The 12,421-nt window shown below is 55.8% G+C and overlaps 2 protein-coding genes across 2 annotated transcripts; both read left to right on the top strand.

Moving 5' to 3' along the window:
- HOXD3 (homeobox D3) lies at positions 1-1,730 on the top strand. Its single transcript, XM_086615384.1, has 2 exons — positions 1-496; positions 976-1,730. The coding sequence occupies exons 1-2, from the start codon at positions 1-3 to the stop codon at positions 1,728-1,730; spliced, it is 1,251 nt and encodes a 416-aa protein (XP_086471510.1).
- An 8,824-nt stretch (positions 1,731-10,554) lies between these two features.
- Positions 10,555-11,405, top strand: HOXD1 (homeobox D1). The gene is made up of 2 exons (XM_086616093.1): positions 10,555-10,996; positions 11,134-11,405. Exons 1-2 carry the CDS (start codon positions 10,555-10,557, stop codon positions 11,403-11,405), a joined length of 714 nt encoding a protein of 237 aa, XP_086472219.1.
- The last annotated feature ends 1,016 nt before the right edge of the window (positions 11,406-12,421 follow it).

The raw sequence follows: 12,421 nt of genomic DNA, 5'->3' as shown, positions 1-12,421 counted from the left end.
ATGTTATTTGAGCGGGGGCCGCGGGCCTCGGCGATCGCAGAGCGGAGGATGCAGAAAGCCGCCTACTACGACAACGCGGGGCTCTTCGGGGGCTACACCTACAGCAAGGCCGACGCCTACCCCTACGGCGCGGCCCACCAGCCCTACGGCCAGGCCGGCCTGGACGGCGAGTACCCCGGCTCCGCCTGCTCCGTCCAGGGCTCGGCGCCCGGCCGCGCCCCGGCCCACAAGGGCAGCGAGCTGAGCGGCAGCTGCATGCGGACGGCCGGGGGCGGCCCCGGGGGCAGCCAGCCCCCGGGCATCGGCGAGCAGCAGCCCCCGGCGCTGCCGCCCTCCTCCCCGCCCAACCCCCCTCCCAGCGCACCCCCTCCGAAAAAAGCCAAGGGGGGCCCCAACTCCTCGGGCTCGGCCAGCGCCACACTCAGCAAGCAGATATTCCCCTGGATGAAAGAGTCCCGGCAGAACTCCAAGCAGAAAAGCACCTGCGCCCCCTCAGGTAGTCCCATATTCCCCCCCGCCTCGGCCCATTGCCGGCCCAGGGAGACAGACGGAGGTCCTCGGGCTGAACCCCCCGGCCCTGCGCCTTGTCCCCTGCTCCTCCAGCTGCCCCCGCCCCACTCCCGGCTCGGAGGTCCTAGCCCTTCCGGAGGCCACACTTGGGGCAGGCTGGGGGCTCCCGCCCTGCTCCCCCCGTCCAGCCCCGCGGCGGCAGGCGCGGCCCCGACGGGTCCCGGCAGTGCCCGGACGGGGGGCCGCTGGGAGGGTCCCGGGGAGGGGGAGGCAGCTGCGGGGGGGGGGGGTGGGGTGTGTGGGGGGATGTATACCGGGCAGGGAGGGGTGGAAGGCCGCCCTCGGGCCTCCTATCCTCCCTCCCCGGGCGCCGTCAGAGTGGGAGGGGGCGGCAGGGCTCCAGGGGACCCCGTGGGGGCTTTCGGGGGGGACACACCAACGGTTCTTTGTGCCTCTACCCCGCAGGAGAGAGCTGCGAGGACAAGAGCCCCCCCGGGCCGGCCTCCAAACGGGTGCGCACAGCCTACACCAGCGCGCAGCTGGTGGAGCTGGAGAAGGAGTTTCACTTCAACCGCTACCTGTGCCGGCCGCGCCGGGTGGAGATGGCCAACCTGCTGAACCTGACCGAGAGGCAGATCAAGATCTGGTTCCAGAACCGCCGGATGAAGTACAAAAAGGACCAGAAAGCCAAAGGCATCATGCACTCCCCCGTCGGACAGTCCCCGGACCGCAGCCCCCCCCTGAGCGGCCCGAACCACGTCGGCTACTCCAGCCAGCTCCCCAGCGTCAACAGCCTCAGCTACGACGCGCCCTCGCCCACCTCCTTCGCCAAGTCCCAGCAGAGCATGTACGGGCTGGCCGCCTACACGGCGCCGCTGAGCAGCTGCCTGCCGCAGCAGAAGCGCTACGCGGGCGCGGAGTACGACCCCCACCCCATGCAGAGCGGCGGCGGCGGCGGCTTCGCCAACCCCAGCCTGCAGGGCAGCCCCGTCTACGTGGGGGGCAACTTCGTGGACTCGATGCCGGCCTCGGGCCCCATGTTCAACCTGGGGCACCTGCAGCACCCCTCCTCCGCCAGCGTGGACTACAGCTGCGCCGCCCAGATCCCCGGCGGCCACCACCACGGACCTTGCGACCCCCACCCCACCTACACGGACCTCTCCTCTCACCACACCTCTCAGGGACGGATGCAGGAGGCGCCCAAGCTCACGCATCTGTAGCGGGGCGGCGGCCGGCGGGGCCCGCTCCCCTCTCAATTACCTCACTTTTCTGACGGGACAGTGTTACTTTGGTCTCGAGTGCCAACAGTATTAGTGGATTTGTCTCCCCTAGCAGCTCCCTCCTTTCTTCCGCAGCCCCGAGTAGGTCCGTGAGCAGGAGCCTTTCTCTTAGAGCTGTGTTAAGCGTGGCCGTGCAATATACTGCGAACCGAGGGACTGATAAGCTGGTAATGATGTACTTGAAGGTAAGTCTTAGAGATGCCGTAGTGTTAGCAGCGCGTCATGCTGAGGTGTTTTAGAGCAGTCGTGAGCGGTGGGAACTCGCCCGCGCGTAAGCTTATTACAGAGAAGTTAATTTATGAATCCTTCCGTGACGTAAGGACCGCATCGGACTCAATGATATGTATTTATTATTTTAAGCGAGGCATTTTTTTTGTACCACTGATTATTTATCCTCGTCTTAATGTATTTATGTGGGTATTCGTAGAGTTTCTTCACCAGTACTTCGGGAGAGCGATTCAGGTCCGCGGTGACTTACATTTCACCTATTTAGTATATTCGGTCTGAGCTAGTTGAGAGAGTAGTCTTGAACAGTTGTAACAGTGGCTGGTGTTCGTAGTTTATGTAAGGATTAATTAAGACAGCGAGTCGTAAGTCATTAATAGAGTAAAACAAGCTGTGGCATCACACAAAAAGCCGTCACACTTAAAAAAAAAAAAATCGAAAGTATTTTTAGAGTATTTATTTCTAACCGACTGGCCCCACTCGAGCGCCTCGGTGGCTTGGCTGGCAGCTGGCTCGGCCGGGTGAAGCCACCTTTAGTTGAAGGAGGACCCCCTTTGACGAGGCGACCTACAAAGCGGGGCGCTTGGCCATCTTGTTTCAGATCAAATCCTGCATACAAAAACCTCGGTGAGGTTAACATTTATTTATTGACTGGGTATCTATCGCACATATTATTATTTCGGTGGGCTTTTTCTTTCTTTCTTTTTTTTTTTTTAAATTACACTCTGGCTATCTGAAATAGGAAAGAAATTAGAAGCTTAGAACGCAAAAAAATTAGAAACCCTCTGATAGTGCTAATTTCATTAGGGTCTCCATAGCAATCCGCGCAGCAGCTGCCGCCTCCTTTGTTATTTATTCCGTTGTCTTTATACTAACCATAAATCATTTTTTTTAGACATCTTTGGAAGCCCGAGCTTTTCCTCTTGTTTTTCATAAAAATAAACTTTGAAAGAAAATTGACAATCAGATACACACAGCCGAAAGGGAGCCGCCGAGGCGGGGTGCGGGCAGCGGCCGGGCGGTGCCGCCGCGCTCCCCCGGCGAGGATGGGCTCGTCTCCTGTGCCCGCGGCCGAGGGGCACCGCCGCCTCTCTCCGCCACGGACGGGACAGCTAACACGGGGAAGAATTTAGGGGGGGGGGGGGGGGGGAAAGAGGAGAAAAAAAGAAAAAAAAGGAAGGATGCTCTGAACCCTCGTGTTTCCTCCTCTCTAGTTACACGGCTGTGTCGAATCCCTCGCTGGATTTACAGAGATACTTCTTTTGTAAACGTTGTCATTAAAGTCTCTTCCTGACCGTACATGTCGCTCCGAGAAGACTGTTCTTATCTCTTTCTAAAAGTGTCGAGTTAAAGATTAATCCGAACTTCTGTTTTCCCCACCAAACCGCCTGACGCGCCACTTCCCAATTTGACAAACACTGCAGCTCCTACTCCATCCTCTAATGACAGGACCTGGAATTCCTATTGTGAGAAATATTTTAACTCCTCCAGTTCTAGTCAACACAGACAAGTTTTCTTTCTTTCTTTTCTTCTTTTCTTTCTCCTCCCTGCTTTCTTCCTCACCTTCTGGTGTTTGGCTGGACAGTAACGATTCAAAATATTACTTAGAGTTTTATTTTCCCCTCTGTGCGATTTTAACAATATCGTGCTTGGTTGACAAGTGTATCTTTTGTTAAATTTCACTTTTACACAAGCAAATTTGGATATATGTGTTGTAGATCTGTAAACAAAACAGAACAGAATAAACAACTTTGTTCGGAGATGTATTTTAAACATTTTGAGCCCTAAAATTGTTTTCTATGGAAGTTTTCACACAAATTGTTTCTTAGAAGCTCCATCCAGGAGTAAACAAAACATACATACAATGCAGAAAGTAAGGCAAAACACCACTCGTGAGTTATACTTCTATAATGTTCCATAAATATATATATATGTTTGTATCTCCAAAACTTTCTGTAATCAATGTACCCACGACTGAAATTGTCCATGTAGTTTTTTTTGTGTCTTCTTGAAAACACAACGTATTTTGCATCACCTGTTTCTGTCTGCAAAACGGCCAGGCACCACCATTTCTGCAGGGCCATCCCTGGTGTGACCCAATGTGCTTTCCCAAGTGTTTCTCACCTTCGTGCTCTGTAGGCTGTTCTTCAGACAGTGTCTGCTCTGACTTACACTATTAGTCCTTCATTGAATCTGTTAAGAAAGGAAAGACCTTTTGCAGATAGCCCTTCCCCAAATCTGAGGAAGAAGGGGGTTTCAGAGGAACCTTGACCACGAACAAGGTGTTACTGAGGCACGCTGCCCTGAATTATTTTCGTATTGCAGAGAGATGAGCTTTGCAGACTTGGTTTCCAGTGGGGGAGGAGGAGGAGCATGTGTGAGAGGGAATCTTCTTGTAAATAAATTCACTTTCTTCTCCGTGACTCTGGCAGAAGTGTCTCGTTTGTAACGCGATAGAAGTCCGTGATGATAACCTAATTATTAGAAGTAATGTGACTTCAGCGAGATCGCTGGCATTTTTACAATGTTTGTACAAGCATCAGCAATCTAGAGGAGAGACACACTTTGGCACAAGCCAGACTTTTTCTTGGCCCATCATTTAAAACCCATAAATTATAAACAACCCCCTTTCACACTCAATAGGAACTCAGCTCCTTTGCAACAGTATCTGATGTGCTGAACTCCGGCCACCCATTTAAAACACAACTCATCAGCCAAGGCCAGGCCTGGAGCTGATCCTAGCTTTGCCTTTCTTTGCAAATAGGAGCCATAGCACCCCTTCCCCTTCTTCCCTGCTCCCTCCATCTGCTCCAGACCCGTAACAGGGTCACTGAGTCAGAGCTTCTAAATGCCAGCAGCACTGCAGCAGTGTTTGGAATGGGGAGCTGCCGACAGCACAGGTGGAGAGGCATCAGGGGTGCACCAAGCTTCGGCAAGGCCGTGCAGGTTCTCCTGTGTACAGATCAGTGGGTTTTGGGTCTCCACTTGTTGGTCTGGCCCTTACAGTAACCCACCATTTAATGGGGCCGCAGCAGTTTCCACACTGCAAAAAGGAGACGAGGCATTGTGTTGGCACTGTGCAGTCAATACAGGGCTGAGCTGTCCCTTTGCACCCTGTTTCTTTTGAGGGGGATCCCATCCATGTCCCTCTGCCTTGGGCCTGGTGAGCAGTACCTGGACAGGCAGAGCCAGGGGCTCCCAGAGATGCCACTGTATTGCAGGTGCCACTTGTATGAGGCTGGGAAAACAAAGCCAAATGCCTCCTGCTCCATTAGCAAGTGCTCCCTGGGCAGAGCACTGATCCCTGGGCAGGCTGGGGAGGGACTCTGGGGCACCCCACATGGCTGCCATCATGGGACCACACCTGTGTCACCCGGGGCTGCAGGCAACTTTGTCCATGGGTGAAGAGGACGCAGGTGGCTGCATACCAAGGAGGCAAGGACAGGCAGGGGGGAGGCTGGCTAAGAAAGAGGAAGCCCACCAGCACAAACTAGAAGCCCCCTGACTTTCTTGGGGACCAGCTGAGTGATTTGAGCTCCGTGGTAAAAAGTCTGAAGGCAGGCAGGATCCACCACTGCGGTCTCTGCACCCCTCCAGACCCATGGGAAGCCCTATGAAAAAGCCTGCAGGGAGGTCCAGGTGCAGAAGGGACTTCTCAGCTAGGGAAAAAAGAGGGTAAAGGGGATGGGGCTGCCAGGCTGCCACTGAAGGTGCCTTGCTGACAGCTGTCAGCCGGGAAGGGAGGGAAGGAGCTGCAGGTCACGACGCCATCATTCTGTGTGCCAGCCGGCTGTGTGTGCCCAGAAGCCGCACACAATGGCAGCCTGGCGAAGGCGCAGCGTGCTGCGCAGCGGAGAGGCCCAGGCGTCCAGCGCTGCTGCTGCAGACCTGCCTGGGAACAAAAGCTGGAGCCAGACGGGCAGCACAAAGGGGCTGGTGCTGCCGGGGCAAGTAGGGCCGCGGTGGTTGGCTGAACACCACGTGATGTCGTATATTGATGGATCAGCTACCTCTGCTTTTAAAAGGCACGAGATGGGCTAGACCAGAGCTCTGTTGGCCACAGCCACTTTCCAGGGACTGAGAGGCAGGTTAATGCCTGAGCAGGCAATGGCTCTCCATTCCTGTGTGAGCAGCAGCAGTGGGTATGCCATGGTCCTCGCTGGGAGTGGGGCTGGTGGGGGAGGGAGGGAGTTGGATCTATTAAGGGTCATCAATCACATGATGAGCACTTTTCACTCGGCAGCGGTTTCTCCTACTTCTGTTCGGGCCTGAGCCAGCTGGGACTTGACCAGAAACCGCGGCCAGCAGAGGCAGAGCCCAGTCCTGGAGCCCAAGAGCACCAGAAACCGCAGCCAGCAGAGGCAGAGCCCAATCCCGGAGCCCAAGAGCCATGGAGTAACGTGGCAGGATGGGACCGAGCCCCTTGGGTCACAAAGGCTGAGAAGCAAAAGGGGAAATGGCGAGGTGTCTGTGCCTGCACATCCCCAGACCTTGCAAATGCTAGTCAGGAGCAGAGTTGGGCCTTTGTCTCCACCTTCAGAGCCCAGAATCCTGGAGCTCCCTGAACTGCTCTGGGATGAAGCCCAGAAAGGCTCAGCTGCAATGAGCATAAGCACAAAGACGAACAAAATTAGCACAGGATCTGTGCTAGGGAGGATGGAGGTCTTTTGGGTAAGAATACTCCTGAATGTACAATTTGAACACTGGGGTTCATTTTTCCTTTATTTGCTGATGTGCAGTTTTTCTTGCAACGGCAGAAGTTTGGGGAGAGGGTAGACAACCCCATGCTGAGTGAGGTGCGCAGCCTTGATCCTTCCTGCAAGGAACCTGGGCCACCTTTTAGGATCTTTGGCAGCAAGAAGGGCTAGGCAAGGCAGAAATCTCTTATCTGCAAACCCTTTGATGTCTCTGTTTTGCACCCAGCAGTATGGCTTACCTTGATACCTCTGGGTTATCAATATGCGTAATTTTTCCTTTATACCAAATTCACAGCCATGGGACAGGAAACAGGGCATTAAGTGGCACAGGGACCTGTGTGGAATTACTATTCTGGGGAAATCCTTATGGAAGGAGGGAGAGACTTTCCTCTTCCCTGTGTTCATGCAGAGGATCTTTGTAGTTAATTCCATGTACTGGGAAAGCAGAGGTCCCTGTCCCAGGCCTAGTGAAACTGCCCCAGGGGTCAGCCAGGAAAGGGGAGCTTGTGGCAGGAAAATAGCGATGGCAGAGTGAAATGTGCCTTCCTCGTGAAGAGCATGAAATGCCCTGCCCACCTGGAAAGGCTGTGCTTGTGCTGGAGCTGATCCTGACTCTCTTGAAGCAGCAGGACGGTTCCCCTTCTTTGCCCAGATGGTCTCTGACCTTCCCTGGTTTTATTCACACTTCACAAAATAAATTCCCTGGACTTTTTCCTCCTTCTCGGATAGCTTTCCTCCTAGGGGCCTTTGACGGTTTGCTTGTGTTCACAGGGACGCTGCTTAAATCCCCAGTGTTTGCTTACCTCTCTTGGGGATGCCCACCCACTCCCTGGCTGTCTCCACACCGTGGATGTACATTTCCACATACTGCTGAGAGACAGCTGTCCCCAGCTGGCAGTGTCGTGGCAGCAGAGGGGCAAGGACAAGGTCATGCTTGAACCAGACCTTCCACATCACTTTCCTGAGGGAGGGAGCTGTTGAATCTCCTGTGTGTTAGTTATTGAGACAAGCACAGAGAGTGGAGGCATGCTCCAGAGAGGAAGGGCAACACACACCGACTTCAAAGTAGTCCCTGTGGCTCAGGGCTGCCGTTGCCTTCAACACATGTGCTGCTCAAGCAGCCTCTCCAGGGCACTGTTGGTAAGTGTCTGCACCCAACAGGGCTTAGGGTTTTTTGGCTGGATGTCTTCGTACATCATCTCTTAATTTCATAGTGGTTGTCCCAGGCTTTGCAATGGCTCACGTGTTTCCAGAAGTGTGGTGGCACAGGGGTTGTTTTTGTCCATTGTTCTCCCAAAGGTTTCTGCCCCAGCAGCTCCTCTTGCTTGTGCCATCACTGCACTGCTTGCACAGACATCCCTAAGCCTGCCAGCCATTCTCAAATTGCCTTTGACACCATCATATTCCTCCCACTCTTCTTTTTAAGCCATTTTTCTTCTTCCTCCTTTGACTTCCAGGGACTCTTTCTCATCAGACCTCTTGCAAAAAAACAGCTGCAGTCGATCAACTTTGTATCACTGAGACTGAGCTATTTAAGTGTGATCACTGTGAAATTCAGGAGTGTAGAAAATTGCATCCCCCTCAAAAGCCAGAGCTGCAACATGAGATGCTTTGCCTGTGTTTAGCCACTGATTTTTGCTTTCCTCATCCTTGAACAGTCCTGCAAAAACAAACAGGTAACTAACGAGAAACTCGGTAACAGAATCCATCTGGGTGAATGGAAAGATCGTATGTTGGTGCAAACATAGACAGCTCTTCCACCGTTTAAAACACAGCTTTAGGTGTAATTAAACCAGTGGCATTCTGCAAACAGAAGACTCAAGTAAAGCAGCAGCCCTCCTCCAGAGCCAGTGCTGTTTGCTTCACGGCAGGCAGGAGTTTTTACAGCAGGGGAGACTGGAGAGCACAGATGCTCTCCTGTGAGGACAACCTTTCTCTGCTAAAGAGAAAGCTTGGCATTCCCACGCTACTGTTTTGTCAGAAAATTACAATTTCTAAACTGCTCTGATTGGCATGGGTTTCTAAACTGCTCTGATTGCTAAGCAATTTTGTATCATCCAGAATTTAACTCCTCCCTCAAAATGTAGGTTTCCTGACAAAGTGTATTTGATTTAAACTGTTGATCTAATTATACCCGCATCCCCTGCAAATGGAAATGCAGGTGATATCCCATTATAAGTGCAGCAGGGTAGCACAGCCTGGAACAGCAAACAAGTCTGTGTCTGGGCAAGACCTAACTTTGGGTCTCTGGCCTTACAGCCACTGCTCTGTCTGTAGACTCCAAGTCCCAAGCATGTTAAAGCAGGAACCCGTACAGCCAGCCTTTGCTCTGCAATAGTTGCTTTATAGCAGATGGGATGCATGAGCTCGGGAGAAAGTGGGGCTGATAGGCCACGTTGCTGGTCAGAGCCCATATGTGGAGAAGTGCTTCGGTGTCCTTGAGAGCTTTTGTCTGCCTGTCCCAGGGATGTGTCCTCTCAGGGCCTCTGCAGGAGAGAAAATCAGGCCTGCTCTGAACCATCAGCTGGGTGTAACGGTGGGGCAGCTGGGGCTGAGCTGCAGGGCAGATGCCTCCACAGGAAAGAGTTGAGGCTGAGTCAGTGAAATGGTTGGATTGTGTCTCCCTATGGTGTCCCTTCCCTGCCACCAGCCCAACCCTCCAAAATCCACAAAAGATGCAGTGGAATTTTTCCTTCTCTGGGGATCCTGGTCGCCCTTCCATGGTTGGCACCATGTCTAGTCTTCGCAAGATTTGTGGCCTCTTCCTGACCACAGCGAGCAGCACTTTGGCCAAGAGCTTGTAGAGCTCTTTGGGCTGTTGAGTAGGAGGCCGATGATGGATGAAGGCATTTAGATTTCATGCTTTTGTTTAGAAATAAAATATTTTTTTTAAGAAGGTACCACCCTTGCATTTCCCAGCTGAGTCCACATCCACCTCCTAAGACTTAGAAGGTTACATGTCTAATTCAAAGCATAGTAGAAGACATGTAGTTATCAGTTGACAAGTTGGATGAAACCCATCATTATCCAAATCAAGCATATGCATAGCTCAGGCTGGACGATCAAGTGTCAGTTGGAGCCATTTAGGGAACGACGATCACTTTTGGAGTCCAGGCTTCACATCCTCCACGCTTGTTCCTGTTCCCTGCCATTCCAGGGGGATGAAAACCAAAAGAGAGAGTTGGAGGGTTTGGATGGGCAGGGCAACTCGCTGCACTCTCTGCCAGCTGCAAACGCTCAGTAAACAACGCCGAATCGCCAAGGGAAAAACGAAAGCCCATTAACGGGGGCAGCCCGGCGATTCACTTTTGAGAGGCTGCAGAGCACTTATCTGGTGGAGCAAGACCATTAAGCGCCGCGAGGTGCAGCAAGCCCCCCCCACCCCCGGGGGCGGACAGCCTAGGGGTGCCTGCGCAGCCCGCCGCGCCCCCCGCTGCTCCCCCAGTCTGCGTGGACTCCCGTGGGAGCCCCAGGGGGCCTGGTCGGCAGCGGGGCAAGGGGAGGGGGCAGAGCCTTGGGGCGGGAGCTCGGGTAGCGGCAAAGCGCCGGCTCACCCAAACTCCCGGCAAACGGCTCCGAAGTGCGCGGCGGCTCCGAGCCCGGAGCGAGCGGCCCTGCCCCAGAGGGGTTCCCGGGAGGGCTCGGAGGGGCTACCCACCCGCAGCCCCACGCCGGCCCTGGGCAGCCGGGTGTGGGCAGGGGAGCCGGCGGTGCCCGGGACCCCCAGCGCGGGCTCCCCCCGCCGGGCTCCCATTGGCCGCGGGGCGGGACGTGCTGCTCCGCTCCCGGCCCTTTATTAGGGCAATATTGGTCCGGCGGGGTTCGGCGGTGCCCCGCAGGCCATGGACCTGGGGTACTTTCCCCTTGCCTTCCCGCCCGCGCTGTGCCGTGGGACCCCGCAGCACCCCTACCTTCGGCGGGGGGATGGCGCCTTCCTGGCGCTGGGCACCGCGGCCAGCGCCGCGCCCTCCCCCCCCCAACCCGCCTGCGCGGGGGCGGCAGGGTACGCGGCCACCCCTCCCGCGGCACCGGGCTCCGGCTACCGGCCGACCCAGGGAGCCGGGCCGCCGGGCTTTGCCACGTCCATCTTCCCGGGGAGCTGCCGCCTGCCGCCGCTGCCGGGGCCCGGCCGCCCCTGCCCCGGTGTGGGCGGTGGGGGCCTGCGGCGCCTTTCGCCTTGCCCCGGGGCCGCCCCCGCGCCCGGCTCCCCGACCCCCGCGGCGGCGCCGGCGGCGCCCCGCACCTTCGAGTGGATGCGAGCGAAGCGGAGCCCGCCTGGGAGAAGTGAGTGGGGCGGCGGGGCGCGGGCGGGGGGTGCTCCCATCCGGGCTCCCCTCTGTCCCCCTCCTGCCCCGGCCCCGCTCCCCGCCCCGCTCCCTTCCCCTGTCCCCGCTGAAGCGCGGTGTTTTTCGGCGTTGCAGGCGGCGCGGCGCCGTGCGGGGGGGAGCCTCCCGCCTGCCCCGCACGCACCAGCTTCAGCACCCGGCAGCTCACGGAGCTGGAGAAGGAGTTTCACTTCAGCCGGTACCTGTCGCGGTCCCGCCGCCTCGAGGTGGCCCGCTCGCTGCGCCTCCGCGACGCCCAGGTGAAGGTCTGGTTCCAGAACCGCCGCATGAAGCAGAAGAAGCGGGACCGGGAGGCGCTGGCCGCCCCCGCCGCCGCGTCCGCGGGTGCCCCGGGCGGTCCCGCATGAGACCCGCCGCCCCCCACGGACGGGTCTGCCGGGGCCGTCGGGGCGGCTGGCAGCTGCGGCCGGCGGGGCACCCGAGGTGGCCTTTCACGTGGGACCGCGGCGACGCAGCTCCGCTGTTTTTTCCGTTGCAACTTATTTACCGTTTTATTTATGAGGATTCAGGGAAAGGTGCCAGCCCCGAACGCTGCTGCTCAATTTCGGGCCGGGCTGGGGCAGCGGGCTGGCGCAGCTGGGAGCTAACGGGGACTGCCGCTTCCCCCGGGCAGAACGGACAGCGGCTCCGGCAGCTCCCTTGGCTCCGCGTGGGTAGACGGGGGGTCCTGCTCCAGGCTCCGGACCCCTTCTTTACTTTTCATTTAAAAAGGGAGATCCGCAGGCTCAGGCAGAGTTCATGCAGAAGAGGGGGAGAAACCCCGAGAAGGCAGAGCAGAGGAGAGCAGGGAAAACTTCCTTTCCTGGAAAGGGGTAGTGATGGTCACCGCTACCAGTATGAGTCCAAGATCCTCTTTTGAAAAAAGTGTCCTTCTGTGTCTTCTGCCCTACCTTTTGCAAAATTGCTGCAAAAAAAGAGGCTGCTTATGCTTGTATTTATTCCTCATTCGTTCCTGTTCCTTTTCCTGATGTAGCTGATTTAGTCCAAAATCCGTTTAGTAACTGTGAGGGAAGGTTTTAAAAGAAACAAAGTCTTAGGAGGAGCACCGCTTCCCATTCAAACTGCTGAGATGATGGGATTTTTCTTGCAGAGGCTCTGGGCTGCCTGGGACCCGCCAGCAGCCACTTTGCTGGCTTCCAGCACCTCTCGCATGTGCCTGGGCAAAGACGAGACAATATAAAGCCTCTTACAGCATCTAGGGCCAGACTCGCAGATCATCCAGCTCTCTCAGGCTTGGTTGTATCTTATGGTTAAAGAAATGCACCGTATTAAATCAGTTTGCAACAAATCCTATCACATGCAAAACCTCAGGAGCTGTTAAAGTGCAGAAAGATGCTTGGGTTTGACCACAGACTTTTGCCAG

Source organism: Tauraco erythrolophus, chromosome 8, assembly GCF_009769465.1.
Source record: "Tauraco erythrolophus isolate bTauEry1 chromosome 8, bTauEry1.pri, whole genome shotgun sequence".
Classification (NCBI taxonomy): Eukaryota; Metazoa; Chordata; class Aves; order Musophagiformes; family Musophagidae; genus Tauraco; species Tauraco erythrolophus.
The sequence above is the reverse complement of the archived record's forward strand: the minus strand, read 5'-3'. Positions and strand labels throughout refer to the sequence as shown.